This window comes from Equus asinus, chromosome 4 (assembly GCF_041296235.1).
Source record: "Equus asinus isolate D_3611 breed Donkey chromosome 4, EquAss-T2T_v2, whole genome shotgun sequence".
In the NCBI taxonomy this organism is placed as follows: Eukaryota; Metazoa; Chordata; class Mammalia; order Perissodactyla; family Equidae; genus Equus; species Equus asinus.
In genome coordinates this window covers 134,621,757-134,639,421 of record NC_091793.1, presented here as the reverse complement: position 1 = coordinate 134,639,421, position 17,665 = coordinate 134,621,757, and the positions used below count along the sequence as shown (strand labels likewise).

General features: G+C 40.3%; 1 protein-coding gene across 4 annotated transcripts in view; it reads left to right on the top strand.

Annotated features, from left to right (window-relative positions):
• Positions 1 to 17,064, top strand: part of FTCDNL1 (formiminotransferase cyclodeaminase N-terminal like) — a 146,260-nt gene extending 129,196 nt beyond the window's left edge. Inside the window, exons 6-7 of one of the 4 annotated variants that reach the window (XM_070508313.1) lie at positions 15,638 to 15,741; positions 16,928 to 17,064. In XM_070508313.1, the coding sequence (XP_070364414.1) occupies positions 15,638 to 15,693 (56 nt within the window). In that variant the 3' untranslated portion in view covers positions 15,694 to 15,741; positions 16,928 to 17,064. Of the gene's footprint in view, positions 1 to 8,531; positions 8,690 to 9,199; positions 9,343 to 15,637; positions 15,839 to 16,927 lie in introns of those variants that run through there. The other 3 variants (XM_070508312.1, XM_070508317.1, XM_070508316.1) reach the window with 3 other exon arrangements.
• Positions 17,065 to 17,665: the final 601 nt, after the last annotated feature.

Sequence of the window (17,665 nt, the reverse complement as noted above, 5' to 3'; positions counted from 1 at the left end):
AAGAATTGGCTCATGTGATTATGGAGGCTGGAAAGTTCAAAATCTGCAGGGCGGGCTGGCAGGCTGGAGACCCAAGAAGACCCGCTGTTGCAGTTCAAGTCTGAAGGCCATCTGCTGCAGAACCCCCTCCTGCTCCAGGGAGGTCCGTCTGTTGTTCTACTCAGGCCGTCAACTGATTAGACAAGGTGCACCGCAAGTATGGAGGGCAATCTGCCTTACTTGAAGTCCACTAATTTGACTGTTAATCCCATCCAAGAACACCCTCAAAGAAGCATCCAGAATAGTGTTCGACCACATATCTGGGCATAACGCCCCTGCCAAGTTGACACATAAAAGCAACCATCGTGAGACCAACAAGAGCTTTTGGAAGGCGTGTTGCTTTCTCCTTTTTGCCCTCTTTGGGCAACAAAATTTTTGTTGTAATAAGGATAATAAACACACACACATGAGGAGTTCATAGTTTGGCTTTATGAAAGCAGAGAATGGTTAATAGGGATTATGGAATGACAGCCCTAGACAGTTTACCACATGCTTAATACTAGCATCAATATATATAAACATTTGCATAATATTTAAAGTGGGAGAGGGGATCTGATAAAACTCCGGTTCCTCATCACTAAGAGTCTTGTGACTTTTGTTCACGTCAGTGGGGTCCAGAAACTCTTCTAGGCTCTGCTCATGCTCTTTTGTTTGTTCCGAGAGATTCTTGTCCCAAGCCAGTCTAGGCAGGGAACATACTTCTTCATTTCAGGACAGTAGCCTCGGCCTCCTTCTGAACTTGCTCCTGTCCCCTTCCTCTCGCCTCCTGCTCTCCCAGCTCATGCAGATGTTCAGAACCTCTCACGCTCCAAACCCTGCAAACATTCAGAGAGAAGGCTTGGTTTTCTCTCTCTTTTCCCACAGCATTTCATCCTTTTAATCTTTTTAAAGTGTCCAGCAACCCTTCTGCTAATATTAATCACCCTTTTCCTATATTCTCAATAACCAATGATTCTGGAAACTGAGCCAGCAAGCAACAGTGTTTCCCGCTTCCTCTCCAGACCTCATATCTCTATACAACAAGCCCAGGGACTTGCCCCATAAAAGCAGAACTCTCCTTAAAGACGAAGGAAGGGAGACAAAGAGCCGGTGAAAGCTGAGCTCTCTTTAGCAGAGGTGTTGGGAGTGGGGGTGGGTGGAGATTGTGTAGCAGGGAGGAGGAAGCTGGCAAACCACACACAGTAATGCAGGTTCCCAAGTACGTTAACCGTTTCCTGGCCCATATCGTATAGGTCATGTACCATCTCCAACGCATGCCATCCACTCTCTGAAGGGATGGGAAGCAGGGTAGTGTGTGAGGCAGCACATGCCAATGTTCGATGGCTCTAACTTCTAGAAATTTCCTCCCATTGTGTCAAAATCTTCTCCCTCTGAAACTTCACTCATTCTCCTACATCTGACTCCAGAAGCAATGAGTCTTTATAATCTATTATAGTCCTTTGAATACATGAATACTACATAGCTCCTAAATCTCATTTTTCCTGGTTTAAACCCAGTTCCCTCAGTTAACCTTTATATGACATGATTTTCAGACTTTTCTCCTGGCTGACCTTCCAGATGCTTCCTAGATTTTAAATGTTAAGATGTCTCAGAACTGAAATGAGTATTCCAGCCAAAGACTGTCTGGCTAGGACCTAGTAAAGTGGAATCACTACCATTTTGTCCTATGATGTATGCTTATTATCATGACCATTGTATTTTCATCAGCTTTTTTAACCATCACATTACGTGATTTGTTCATATTGAGATTATCGCAACTCAAATCTAGTCTTTTTCATTACAATTGTTGCTAAACAAGGACTTCTCCAGCCTTACTTTTTCCATCTTTATTGATAAGTTTCATCTGGTCAATCTATTGTTCTGGCCTTTCAAAATCCAGCTGCCTGAGAATCACATAAAATATCAAGGACCCAGAAATATCAAAGTTCTAACATAAAAGGACTGCTGGTGAGTGTGAGCAATGAAACCAAATAAACATACATTTAAGTAAAAATAATTAGTGTTACATTTGTATAAAATTGAATGCAGAAATAAAATAATTCCTTTGAAAGAAAATATAAAAATTATTTTAAAAGTTATAAAATGGATAAGTAATAATTTAGTAGTAATGATCTAGATTTTTGATCTATGATCTAGAATAATCCCAGATTATATCAATAAAGGCCAGACAATGAATGGAGGAAGGGATGGGGAGAGTCCAAACACACCAAATTCCTAAGGTCACATAATGAGAATCAAAGGTTTGTTTCATTCACGAACTTGATATTTTGTGAAATATAGGTTGATACATGATTTGAAAAACTTAGCAGCAATCACAAGTAAAATAAAAAAATAGGATGTCTGTGTTCCAAATCACTGTGGAAGATAAAAGCAATCAAAACACCAGTCGTACAGCAAAGCACAGGCACGCACAAAATAAACAGACATTAGCCCAAACAAAAGAGGTAAACCAAACGCTCGAGGTGAGGTCAGAGATCAGACACAACAATTGAAGTGGATTCTGTAAAATTTCCAATGAAAAAGCGTACATTCTTTAGGATGAGCTTAAAAAAAGATAAAGAAAAGAATAGACAGATTTAAAACAAAATGACACAAACGTTTAATACAAACACAAAAAAATGATAGAGCAGAAAATGGTTAATACTTGATATATAAAGACCACATAATAATTGACAAGGAAAATAATAAATTTTCACTAGGAAAATGAATAAAAGGCAAGAACAGACAAAAATTCACAGAAGAAACACAAATAGTAATATTTGTGTGGAAAAATATTCCATACTTTTGTCACTTCAGTCAACGAAATTCAAACCACATTAAAAGAAAATTTGAGATTTGTTTGCTTGTTTTTCCCTACCAAATCAATTCAGAATCTGAAAAGGCAAGATTGTTTTGACGGTGGTAAGACGAGCCCTTCTCTCACTGCTGCAGGCGGGAGAGCACATTGGTGCATCTCTCTGAGCTCTGGTTGCTGCTCTGTAGCAGGAATCTTCCCAACACCTTTTCACTCAATAATTCCACTTCTGGAAATGTACCCTAAGGAAATAATCAGAAATGCAGGTAAATATTTCTGAACAATAAATTACAAAATTATTTGTAAAAAAAGAATTTAAAAATTCAGAATAATAGAGTAGTAATTAAATAAATTATAATGTGCTACTGACTCACCAGAAGTTATGTTTGTGGAGTCTTTAATGACATGGAGTCAAAGATTATAATCACATGCCAAGTGAATGAAATATGTGATTTCAATCTGGTAAATATGTGTGTGTGTGTGTACTTCCTCCGTTTGAAGGTACATGTTTTTATGTTTTAGTGCTTCTTAAACTAAGATGAATCACACAATATAATTCCTTTCTCTACTCAAAAAGCTGTTTTTACATTGATGCCTTATCTCACAAGGAACTGCATCTTGGAATCAAGGAAATACTGTCCATGTGCCTTAAAAAGATATTTCTTATATAAGTAGAAAAGAAATTATGTTTTAAAAGGAAAAGCCCCTTGTGGCATACTTTTCAAGGCTGCTTCTCACTTTGGTCTTTAAAGAGCCTGTCTTAGAGGAGTTCCTCTGTGCCATGTTTATGGTTATGTGTCCATTACCTGATCGTCTATTTACGTTACTAAAGAGGAAATGAAGCCCACTTGGAGTGGATTTTTATTACGAACACACACTAGATCCTAGTGAACAGTGAATACACACTATGATCAACATTTTATTTGTAAGGTCAACGGACTGCCTGTTTAATCATCCTTTCTGGAATTTTGCGAGATAACAACATCAAGTCTACTTATTTACTGTTTCTAGAACCTGCTTCCAAACCCCGTATTGCCTGTATTTTCACTTCTGAAAATCCAGAATGTGTCTGTTTTGTTCCAGTCTCCTGACTTATCTCAGGGTCCCTTGATTCCATGACTACCCCAAGTCACCTCACAATCATGCCTCCGAGGCCCCTTAGAATCCTGGGGCACAGGTCCTCTGGAAACGGAGGGTAGGATTCATTCAAGTAGCCCGTTCTTTCTGGAAATTCGTGTACCCTTTTAACCCATGCTGGACTTTTTAAGTTTTGAAGGTAATTTTCCTTGATTGAAATGCTTCTCTCGTCCCCTAGCATTATACTGTCATCTCCAGTATTGTACATTTTACTTTCTTGTTCACGTCTGTGATCTAAACAGAGCCGAAATGATAGGTTTTATTGCCTTCGTCACTTTTGTAAGCTTTGGCTTATCAGCGCATTACGATTCTGACAATTTTCTTATACATTTCACAATTTGTGTCCTTGGTTACATGACCTTACTTGCCTTTTCATATGTATTTTTTCAAAATCTAAACTCACCAGAGAGTTTCTGGGCAGTCTTACTGACATCTTTATCTCTCCTTTATTCATCATACTGTGGTCAGAATTTCGTTTTTAGAGCCCCCATCTCTTAAACTATGTTCTCTTTCAGAGTCTTTCTTCGTAAAGCCACATTTGAACTTTCTCTAAACTGCTTTTCAAATTTTTTTATTCTTAAAGCATTGGGTACATGCCTGACTCTGATCAAAAGTCCACATCTCAGATATTAGCAATTCCAAGATGGCACAATCACTTTTTCCTGCAGTCCCTGTTGCTTTTATGGTTCAAGAAAATGAAAGATTTAAATGAATAGTATATTTTGTCAAGTAATTAGGCTGAGTAATTGATATCTGCGAGTAGCTATGTGGCAGAGGTCTGCTTGGTCCTGACCACTCAGTTCTATTCTGTAACACAAAGTGAGAGCTGTCAGTTTGGGGTTTTGCCCTTGGGGAAATGTAGCATGACTGGTCCGGCAACTTCAGCTATAGCTTCTTTTGCAAAGCTCTAAAGTCCACACCCACATGGTATAGAAGCATGCAGAGCACACACACAGCACACTGAAATCAAGACTCCAAGCGCAAAGTACCTCAGCGTGCTCCTCCGGGGCCCTGTAACTCATGACCACAATGAGCAGAACAGCGGTGCTCCTTGTTTATTCCATCTGAGTAACCCAATAGTAGTAAAATTAAAGCTTCATAAACAAGAAGACATTGAGCTCTTTAACAAATTCAACTATGCTGTGTGAAAAAGCCCAAATGGGTTTTTCAATGCAGACATTTTGTCGAGACGCTTAATTTGTTTGTCAGACCTAAAATGTGGGAGTTTCAACCATTGTTATTTCTTTTCCATGTGGCACATAACAATATAACAACTTATCTTGTTAGCATTTTGTCCCAGCCTCCTCTGTTCGGTTTTGGCTGGATTCTTGATTGAACTGATGATGTATGCAATAGCTGAAGAGCAGAAGTCAAGACATTAGCATCTGTTAGACTGGGCTTTGCCTGAGAAAGTCCATTGGTGTCAAGGAAGAAAATATTAGAACTCTTATTTATATTCATTTCTTATCTCTTCAATTTTAATTTTCGTGCATGTTTTATAATGTCCTTAATATGGTAATACATTTATAAAATACATTAATAGATAAATGTAAGTATATTGGGGAGGTTTAAAATTTATTGATTGTAGTACATGATCAAAGAAGTTGGGAACCGTGATGTTTTATATAAAAGTAGTCCCTAACATATTTTTATGCTTTATAATTGCACGTAATTTTTATTATGTATATGTATACTATAGGCATATAATTTTTATTATATGCATATATATATATTCTCCTAGAGCTTGGAATTGAGCTTGCTATATTAAAAAAATGGAGTCTCTTAGTATTTACTGAGAACCCAAGAGGAATAAATATACTAGAATGTGGAAAAACAAATTACATTAAAATAGGAATTTCCTGACCAGTGAGGTCTGGTGTAGAATGAGCTACAGAAAAAGAGACTTCTAGCTCTCCCTTAGTATTTATCCTTTCTTCCTCCTTAGTAGTAGAACCCCTGATTTTTAAATTGTGCACATTCCTCAGTTTCCTCTAACATCGGTGCCGTATGTAACTAAGTTATAGCAAATGGGGGATAATCAGATGTGTGCTGGTGTATCAGCCCATTAACAACTCTGACAATTTTGTGTGCAATTTCTGAAATGCGTCCTTACAAAGAAGGGGCATGCCATTCTCTCCTTCCACCTTCCTGCTGGCAGGAATAAGGATGTGAGGGCTAAATATCAAGCATCCACCTTGAACCAGGAGGAAGAAGCCACACCCAGGAGGATAATGGAGCAACAGGATAGGACCATGGAATCACCACACCGGTTCTGGACTGCTGACCTCCAGATTGCCGTGAGAGAGAGAGAGAGAGAGAAATTAACATCTCTCTTGTTGAAAGCACTGCTGTTTGGAGTTTTAAATTATTCACCACTGAATCTAATTTGACTAATGCAATAATTAATTTAGATTGTGAAATATTTCCTCGAAGTACAATATATTGAAGACTGCATTACAAAACATCTCATATATCATGGATTTAGTTATGTATACACTATTCCAATGTTTATTGAATATTAATGAGTATATACAGAGGAAAAGATACAATTTCTTATAGTTAAAGTAGGAGATATGAATACAAACGACAAACATAAAAAGTAAGAGTGGTACAATAAAAGACCTGTGGTTTGGAATAGAAAGAAAGCATCATTAGGAGGAGATGGCATGGACCTTGGCCCGAAGCAGAGGCAAGTGGCAGGGACTGGGCTGGGATGGTCTTGCAGGCACAAGACATGTTGTGATGTTGAGGAAGCACGAAGTGTTCGAGGAAGCATGAATAGATGCCCCAAACTTGGTCTGGGATGAAATGTGTGTTTTGTGAGACAGTTCACAAGCAACTTTCTTCTGGAGAGAAATCAGCATTCCTGATAAATGCTTAAGCAATTCTGATACACTTTAATGCGATTCAGAGCCCTTCTGGGAAATCAGCTCCTCAGCCTCTCAGCTGAGGTTCTTTAACCAGACATTATTTTTTCTTGATTTCTGTCTAAAATTTTTATCTAAACATCCTCTTTTCCTATAACGCATCCCTACCAATAATGAATCTTTGAATTAGTTTCTTTGGACTTCTTCCCTGGCAGCAAGAGAGAAATAAAAACTTAAGCATGAGTTTTTTTTAGCATAATCATATTTGGACAAAATAAAGTGTTCATGTGAGGGCATAGTAGTTGATAAATCAGGCTAAGTGAGGTTGGAAAGCAGTGAATACTGGGCTAAGGAATTTAATCTGTTGGTGGGGAGCATGGGTCCATTTAACATGGCCAGATACACAGTCGATTCTCCAATGAGTAGTTGCTGAGTGGCACTGAGGAGCTTGATGCAAGCCTGACGGTGCCGTGGGGCCACCTGTCTGGTAGTGCTGTGCTGGGTAATCTGGGGCCGCCTGAGGTGCTTCTCCGCCACTGGACTGATGCTGCCGTGGGAAGATCGTCAGTGTCCTGCCTTGTGACTCGTGCTGTGCCAATCTCAGCCTTCACGCTTGTTGACCTACCTAGTTCATTTGCAAGGTTGCCTCCCCTCTCCTTAGGAAAGGTCTCCCCTCTCGGGCTGTTGTGACATTTTACAATTGTCACTCTTCTTTTGGTGTCTGCTCTCCTGACTCTCTGACCACCAGTCTTTCATCTTCTCTGTGACTTTCCTTAGTCCTCCAGCCTCTGCATGCAGCCTCCTGAGGTGTGTGCCGTGCCCTCTCCTTTCTCCATGTGCTTCCTCTCAGGGTTTTCAGACCTGATGACACATCGGGATCCCCTGCAGCGTAGCAACTGTCTTTCACCATAGACAGTGTAAGAGCTGTTCCTGTTGCAGTATTGAAAAGTACGATAGATTTCCATAGATTTGGGCTGGGCTGAGATCTACTCGGAGGCATGGAGTGGACCAAATGGCATCTCAATAATTTACTCCTAGTTGAGGATCCTCTGCTTAGGTCTTTGTGTTTTATCCTCAGAAAATCTTTGTCTGGCTTTAGCAGTAAAGCTCTACGTTAGGATATACTTTCCAAATTAATATCAACAATATGGTTTATGGCACATTTGAAACAGGTGCAATGGAAAGCCTCATTTTGCAAGTCTGTGAAGTAGAATAAAAATATATGGTATGATTTTATCAGTTTTCTTTCTCACCTCTATTCCATCTCTGTGCCTCACTTATGCTCCTAATGTTGCCGTCGTCACATGGAATGATAATTTTGACTGTGAGCTCCTTGAAAGCATGGGCTGTGTAAATTTGCTTCTGTCTCCCAATTGTTTAGCACATGCCTAGCATATAGTAGGTGCAAAACAGAATTTGATCAATTAAATTTAAAAGAAAAATGATGTCATTAAAAATATAATTATGTAACAAAAATTAGAAACTAGCTAAAAGGGAAAAATCATAAACGTAAAAGATAAAAGGTAAAAATCATATTAAGAAGTTTTTGAAGGTCTAAATTTGATTTTAGAGAACAAATTTTAAGGAATTGTCAACGGAAATTATGATGAGTAGCTTTACCCTTTGCTATTTATCTGTCATTTTCAGTTGACACTCCCCTCTTCCTGACTTCCTTTGTGACTGTTTTGAAACAGATCTGCAAATTCTTTGACACTTCTACACTAAAAAGGTGGCGTTTACTTACCTTCCCCTTAAACACGGGCCGGACTCAGTGACTCGATTCTGCTGAATAGGGTGAGGAAGAAGAAGCCCTCGGACACTTCTGCGGCTGGGTGGGGAACAGCGACACGGCCTCCAAATGACTCTGTATCTTAGGAGATATGCCTTTGGGGAGCCTGAGCTGCCCTGTAAGAAGTCCAGATACCCTACAGCTGCCATGATGCAGAGGGCAAGTGGAGACACCATCTGGAGGAGCCCCTGTGGTGCTGGCCACCAGCTGTGTGAGTCTTCCCAGCTGCGGCACCAGGCATGCTAGCGAAAAACCCTTCAAAATGGCCCCCAGCCCAGTCACCCTCTTCCTGTAACCCCGTGAGACCCAAATCACCCAGCTGAGCCACTCCCAAATTCCTGAATCGCAGAACCCTGAAAGACAAGTGATTATTATTATTTTACACCACTAAGTTTTGGGGTGATTTGCTGCTATACAGCAATAGATAACAAATACACACTCTCACTACATTATCATCTCTACAATCTCAGCCAGATTCATCCCTTTAAGTGCATTATGCTTTTCAAGATGTTAAGATTTACATGCAGTAAATCTATTTATGTGCTTCTAAATTTTGTTTCCCATTTCTCCTAGGTGCACCCTAATAGCTAAAGCAAGGGCTGTTTCACGCCAGCTTAAGAGCTATGAATTTGGAACTTCAGGACTCAAAGCCCTTCAGAGCTACCAAGAATGTCACTTCATTCACTGCCTGGCTGCGGAGAAAGAGTGACGGGGACGGAGCGGGGCTGCCAAGTGCCTCTGGGAGCCGATTAGTAGGGGACTGGAGTGCCCTGGCTCCCCGGATACAAACGGAACGTAGTTACAGGGCCAAGCCATGTAGGTCATTTAACAGAGATAGCATATCAGCTTTCCCATGACCCAGAACACAGGGGGACTTGGAGATGACACTATGCTCCACCTTGGTCAAGCCTCTGAGATTCTGAAGCAGGAACAGTTAGATACAACAAAACTTGAAAGGACGGAATCTCTTATTATCAGAGCTTTGAGTTTTGTTACAGGAGCTGTGTTCTTTGGCCTGACCAGAAGGAAATTCACGCTCCTTTTCAGATGGATAAGGTGCGGGGGTCTTTGGGTACCCTAGGTGGATGGAAACAACCCCCAGCCAAAGGCTGTCAGAAAAGAAGTTTAGCTAATATTGCCCAGCTCAATAACCTGTCTGGAAGAGGGCATCAAGCAGGCCACTCAGGTAGGAGAAGGCGACAGCAGACATTTGAGACTTGAGAGGGTCCTGAAAGAGTCTTTGCTTTTGAAACATACCTGGCATTGCTTAGTTGTTTGTGGAACTGGGGGAAACCCTTATATACTGTTGGACTTTAGGTTCTTATGGTTGGACTCTTCCAGAAAATGTAAAATGGGGTCGGGGAGGGTCTAGTTCTTCCCAGCTTTCTTTAGCTCTGTCTAATTAGGTTCCTGCCTACATGTCGAGCCCTCCGCCCGCTACCCGCTTCGCCCGACCTGCAGGACTGCCTTCCCATCGCGAGCACATACTTCTTGGGAAGGCTTCCAAGAACCCTCCCTCCTGCCACCAGGGTTGGCGACCACCTTATTTGTGATATCACTGGAGGCACGCATACCTCTGTAAGATCATTTCCTATATTGTATGATCCTTGTCTTTTTTCTGACCTTGTTCCCTAGGCTGTGAACTCCAGAAGGCTAGCCCTTAGGTTTTTGTGGTGGTTGTTTGTTTGCCATGGATCAAATACAGATGTTTCATCTTTCCTGATTCCCTCATCCCGCGCCCTGGGCAGGTAGTGGGTGCCTTCCTACTGGGTCTCAACAGCTGCCAATTGTGGAGAGACCCAGAAGCTTGACCAGTGAATCTTTCTAGGTTGGCTGGCAGGAGCCAGCTGGGATCAGTTACCACTTGTCACCTCTGCAGGAGGGGCAGTGGCCAGTCTCCACTGGCCACAAGGTCTCCGAGGAATATTTGGGCCAGGCAGCTGGTATACCCAGCACTGGCATGTACTTCCTCTGGGCAGCTGGTGACGAAGCTTAGATTGTTTTGTCCCCTTATCACAAGGCTGCTGTCCGGAGAATTGTATAAAAAGAACAGAAGAGGGGCTGGGTCCCTCTCCTGCAGCACAGCCAGGGTGGATCTGGCTGTGCTCAGCCCGACCACTCCTTTTCCAGATCCTGAGAACGGGGGCTACATGTCTGCTGACCGTCTGCCTGTGTGTCTCAGTCTGTTCTGGGTGGTGCTTACGACACGTTTGACTGGGCCCTGTGCCTGATACCAGGTCACTGCTTGGAGATCGAGTGACTGAGAGAAAATAAATAAATACAAAGTTTGTGAGCTTGGAACAAATGGTTTGGGGAAAAACCTAATTTTCAAAGGTCTCCATCAGCCCCATGGCCTCTCTCTTCTCTGCTAGGTGCCCTGCAGATGAAAAAGCTGGAGAGGAATGGCTATTAGTTTGCGTGAACCTGTTTTCCGTAATTTTGTTGTTATTGTGATTGAGAACTCCCTTGACTTCTACTGTTGACCCCAGTCAAAACTGATTCCTGAATCCTATCATGCCCTCTGGAGACAGAGTAAACCATCAGTGTTGCCACCTGAGAACCCACAGACCAGCAAGAGACAGCACAATAATGAACTCAGTGGAAAGTTGAAATAAATGAAGAAACAAAAATGTGCTTCATCGTTGATACCTGCTAAGTTTGTCACTACTCCATTTAGAGTAACTTTAGCTTCAGTATCTGTGCTCCAAAGTGAAATTTCAGGAGAATGTCTGCCTTTGAACGAGAAACAGAAAGGTCCCCCTATGGCGAATATCTACCCCTTATCTTCCCGCAACTTGTTAAACAGATTGGTGACATGATTGTTAGCTCAAAAAGGAAACCAGTAGGAAACATAGTGCTCTTTCCACAGTGTAAAATCCATGTAAAGATTATGCTTTCAGGTGGAGGCATGTTTCATCTAATCACCATTTGAAATTTTAATTTTGCGTTATGTTACTTGGCCAGGAAAACTACTATAACAGCCTCAAAACCAGGCAAAAACTCATTCTTTCAACTCGAAAGCTATTTTGATGTTGGTTTATAACATGCCTTACTCTTAAAAAAGACTCTCCAAAATTATATTTTATTATAAAATTCTCTCAACTTTGCTTAAAACATTGTTATCTCTACCCAGATTACACGGATATGTAGCTAAGGGCTTCCTGGTGGTATGAAAGGTCAGGTATGGGGGTCTGGAGAGCTAATTCTTGGGGCTCCTAATTCCGTGCTTTTGTTATAAACTGCGTCTTACTTCACTAACTTTATGGTTTCACGAACAAAAGTTTTAGCAGACTCTTCGGACATCAAATGGCCTTCATGGAACAATGTCTTGATGAGTTAAGTAGAAATGAATCAGAAACACATGGACCCAACTTCCCTTGAAATATAAGAGGACATACAAATCAAGGCAAAGCACACTTCACAAACACTGGGCTTGGGTTTCCTGAACCTGAAATGTTAAAATAATTAGCAAGGACTTATTGAGGCTGAAAAGTGATCAGTTCCAGTATTCCTAACTCAAAGCTGAAATAAAGGGGGGCGGAAAGGTCCTAGAAGAGAAGGGAGTGGCCACAGGGCCGATGGAGACCTTTGAAAATTAGCTTTTCCTCCAAACCACTTGTTTCCCGAAGCTCACAGATTTTGTTTTTATTTATTTATCTTTCTTCTCTTTTGCTTTGATTTCCAGGTTTCAGTTGAAGACCTACCTAAAATACTCTGAATTGGTTCAGCACAAGTCTTTCTAGTCCCTTCTCAAAGGCAGGAAATGATGACATTTGGTAAGACAATGCTCTGTTCATTCTTGAATTGGAGATAAATTCATACATTGGCCATTCAGGAAGTTTGGTTAAGTCATCAGGTTGAATTTATTTCCTAGTGAGCTGGACTTCTCAGCATTTCCCAAACCCAGAAGATAAATTCTTTCGGAAAGCTCTGTGAAAAAGTTGTAAGAAAGAATTATTACGTACTAAAGTACAGAGTTTTAAATAGATTGTAAACCTGGAGAGAAGAAACAAAAAGCTTGAATTGTTAGAACCTAAGAAACAGCAGTTTCCTTGCTGGATCCTACATTGTCTGAGATCCTCAGCAGCCCTTCTCCGGCCAGATCTCCTGCTTTCTTCCCCACCAAGGCCTCCGGGACTCAGCCTGCTTCTCTCTCTTTCATGGTTGCTTCTCTCCATCCTTGATGATTTTTCTCCCCACACTGAAGTCTGGCTACCAACTACAGAACGGTTTCCTATCACTACTACAGAATGAACGTTATTTTTAAAGATGATTTTAGAGATTTTATTGGTAATCATCATAGGAAACTGACCCAGGCAACAAAAATAACAACCCAGGGGAAGTCTCAGAGCCGACCCAGTCAGCTCTGGTCTCTTGGTTCTTGACTTCCTCTGTCAAGTGAAAGCTAGCATGCAGTGGGCCTGCCAGCCTCTTATCTCCAAAGGTAGGATCTCTACAACCAGACACCCTCCTCCAAAGATCAAAGGTTTCCTTCCTTTTAAGATGGCTCTAGGCCAAGCCTGAAGATACTACCCAGGTTGCATCATTAATGCCTCTTTATATAGAGGGCAAAGTTTCCACTTCTAAGGCTTTTTGATTAGAGAACTCTTTTTCACTATTGCTATTCCCAGCCCAGAATTAGCCTCTTTGGGCATATTCTCATTCTCTCATTTATGAAAATTAATTTTTTTTAGCCATTTCAGATCTATCCATCAGTAGCAAACTTAAAAATAATATTTCTTTATCATTTAAATATGAAATACTTCACTTACTCATCATTGTATGTTTATATCCTTTAGGCCCCAAATATCTGGTCCTATGAATACAATGGTCAAGTGTGTGACGTAATTTGACTCTAAGAGATTGTGAAAGCATTCAGCAAAAGCTCTGTGAAAAAGTTGTAAGAGAGAATTATTAAGCACTAGTGTACAGATTTTTATTTATTTATTTTACTTTACTTTACTTTACTTTACTTTTTTTGCTGAGGAAGATTCGCCCTGAGCTAACATCTGTGCCAAACTTCCTCTATTTTGTATGTGGGTCACCACCACAGCATGGCTGCTGACGAGTGGTGTAGGTCTGCATCTGGGAACCAAACCCAGGCCACTGAAGTGCAGCACACCGAACTTAACCACTAGGCCATGGGGCCAGCCCCCAGATTTTTAAATAGATTGTACACCTGGAGGAAAGAAGTGAAAAGAGTCCTGGCTGAGGCGAGCAACTTCATTAATTCATTCAAACACTGTCACATGATTCCTCCAGGGTCTCTACTGATAATATTTTAGCACATGACAAAAAATGACAATGATCTTTTGGGTTCGGGGAGCATTATTTATGTGCAGCATGCAATCTGACACTCCCTCAGAGGCAAACCTTTCAGGTACTTGAATCCATTATTTCCTTTCCTGCCACTGTAATATAACTCCCTTCTATTGAGCACCTATTATGAGGCAGGCATGTGACTTATGCTGTCTCATTTAATCCTTGAGCAACCCTATGAAATAGGTAAAATGAGCCATATTTCATGACTGAGCAAATTTAGGTGCAGAGAAATTAAATAATTTGCTGAATATTGAGCCATTGATAAAATGGAAGAGTCCAAATTTGAACCCAGCTCCAACTCAAAAGCATATTGTATTCACCACATTCCTCTCTGTTTTCTCAATTGCTCTGTGTAGAATGCCCAGAACTTTCAAAGAAGGGTGCTATATAAATCAGTTTTGATGACAGAGTAATGATGGCCAGGAAAATCAGTCCCACTATTTTATAATTATACCGTTATAGGTCCATAAAATTTTAAAGAGGTAGGGACATTTATGATCACCAAATCCAACGTCATCTTTACGTAGACGAGAACTCCCTAGAAATAGAATGTTGTCTTCAGAGTGACACTTAAGGAAAACAAAGACTGCAATCACAGTTCTCTCACTTCTGCAGCCAGTGTGCTTTCCAATCCATTTACCGTCTGGTATAACCAATCAAATTACAATCAAAAGAGAAAAACTTCACCAAGAAAAAGCAACTCAGAAATCCACCTCACTTAAACCCCAAAGCAATCTTGCCTAAGGTCATTGACAAAGTAACCATTTCTCAGACCAAGAGTTCTGAGGAGACTTGTGAGTGTTTTGCATTGGGTTCCAACGGCTGTCCAATCTTTGAACACACTCTTGTTTTTGACAGCTGGAGGTCAAGATAGAAGAAGGTAGAGTTACAGTCTTTCATATGTTATAGGTACCAATGATATGGGCACCGTTATAGTAGCCTCAACGGAGACCTTGTTTTTCATTTTGAGAGTATGCTTGGGTTTCAAATCCCAGTTCAGTAAATCCATAATAGTTTTTTGATTGCTTAGACTCATAGCTCCTTATCAGTCCTAAATAATCTTCCTCTGTTTTCTTTTTCTGTTTGTCACAAGTCCTAGGAATTCAGCCTGTTTTCCTATTTCAGCGTAAAAAAGAAAGATGATAGTGCAACCACAATTATTTTTATTGAAGTCTTACTATATGCAAACACTCTCCTGTGTATCTTACATGTGTTATTTTACTAACCTTTATGAAGCAGGTCCTGTTATTGTTTCCATTTTATAGATGAGGAAACTGAGACAAAGAGAGGTTAAGAAACATTCCCAAGGTTAAACAGTCAGTAAGTGGTTGAGCTGTTCTGCGCTATATGATTTTGGTTTCTCCCTCCAAAAATGGTCTCCCGATTCTCTCCCTCTTTGTTACTCCCAAAAGACACACATATTATGCGTTTCCTCCCATCACATTAAAAAAAAATAGGGTTTTGCTTTGAATTACTGCTACAAAACAAACAGAGAGTAACACAATATAAATACTGGTAAGATACAAGATTACAGAATTTCACAAAGTTCTTTTGATTGTGATTTGTGGTCTGCAGTTTATGACTGCCTCTTGACATGCCAAATGGAAGCCCCGGTAGTCTTCTGTTCTCTTCTTTCATTTCCCTGGGGACAGCAGTTTTACTCATCTGTACCTTTTTCCTTGCCTGCAGACACGGGGGTACCTAAAGACACAGGCAACAGGGGCCAAACCAAGAGTGGACCTTGACCCCATCACCTGGGCTGATGTCTTCACTGAAACCCTCCAGACTTCATGGTATGCCCATCGCCAGATTTGGTGTAGCCCAGAATGATCCCCTTTAGGGGAAAAGGAGGGAAGGAGAGGAGAAGGAAGAAAGGAAGAAACATCTTTATCAGTTAAAAAATAATCAGCTCGTTTTCCTGTAGCAACTTACTGGTAAGGGTTGAGAGTATACTTGGACTTAATTTTTCTTTTAAACAGGTCTATCGCTTACCCTTGTGGTGATAATGAAGGATAAACATGATCAGGATCACACACTGAAATGAGCTGTTGAAATTCAATGGCAACAGCAGATTCTGAACTTTTGATTCTCAGCCTGCGAGTGGTCCAGATATTGGTCTGTTGGAAGCAGACAGGCACATTTCATGCAGAGATGAGCTCCACTGTTTTGTTTTTTTTTTTTATCATCTAGCATTACTGACACTTCTGTATGTTATAGATAAAATCCTAATTAAAATCAGAAAAACCAAAGAAGTCACTCTAATGGGAAGACACGTGTCTTGGCTCTGCCACTAATTAGTTTTGTGATTTTGGCAGATTCTTCAACTTCTTTGGGACTCAGTTTCCTAGTTTTCAAAGTGAGAGAAAACTTGTCATTTCTAAGGTATCTTTTAATTCTAATATTCTTTGATTTATAGAAACCATGTGAATGAAAGCAGGCTTTAGAAACTTGAAAATATAGTACTATAGGGGAATGGATGCTCTTCTGTTATTTTGAATTTTATCAGACTTTGTTTGATTCTGAATATTGAAACAGAATTGAATATTTTTCAATTAGCTTTCTACGTAGTACTGAACACGTATTTAATTCAGGAAGAAAAAAAGCCAAAAACTTGTATTGGGGGGGAAAGAAGGCTCTTCAGTTTTCTTAGACATTAAATGGCTCATGCAAAGCAACATTTTGATAAATTGTGTAAATGAGAGAGGAACATATGGATTAAATTTTCCCTGAAATACATATGCACTTAAAAATTAAGAAGAAAAAGTGCTTGGCAAAGCCCATTTGGGGTTCTGCCAAATGGGAAACATTTTAAAAATAGTTGAAAATGCAGTTTTATCTCAAAATGCTGCCATATTCACCCATCCTTATTGATTATATATTTTTAAATTTGTTAGTTACTCTCCTTGTATTTATTTTTGCAGTTTGTTTTATACCCTGGGGGCTTGTTCAATTTTGCTACCTTTTTTTTTTTTTAAACAGAGAGCCTACTCCATCAGTCACTGAAGAGCCATCACAGTATCTATGTGTGATGATCATTATCTGTGATGATAACCCTGTGAGGTTCTGGTTACTTGGACTTCTGTGGTGGTTTCAGTTTGATCTCTCCTGGAGTAACAGCTGGCCATTACTTCATATTGCTGCAACGAAAAATTCTAAGGCGCACTTTGTGGAAGAGAAATAAAGGGGATCTGGTCGTTGAAGATGTGGAATATGGTAAATACCTTGCCAGTAAACCACGCTATCGCCGTGGAAGACTCTGAAGGAAGACAAGCCCTGAGTTTCCTGGTTATGTGTGATTCACACCAGAGAATCAAAAGACTGAGAGAGAATGTTCTTCTGGATGGATAGAAGAGTTTGATTTGTCAATGGATCCCAAGGTACACCTTGAAGAAGAGAAAAATTATTTTCTTAAAAATCTTAAAAATCACAGATTTCTGATCTAATTGGCAGCACTTCCTAGCTTTAAAGGTTGAATTTATCTGAGCAAAATGGGCAATTTGTGTAATTACTTCACAGTTATCTGCAGACAGACTGTGGAAACCGCATCTCTGCAGATAAATGCGCAGATTCAGGTCACTAGGACATACTCCTGACACCTGACACTCTGCGTGAGATTTTTCTTCCCTCTCCCTGCTTCTCCCTCCCTTTTAGTAATCTAATCCTTTTAGCAAGAATGCTATTTTGTCATGAAAATACAAGGAAATGAGAACATTTTCT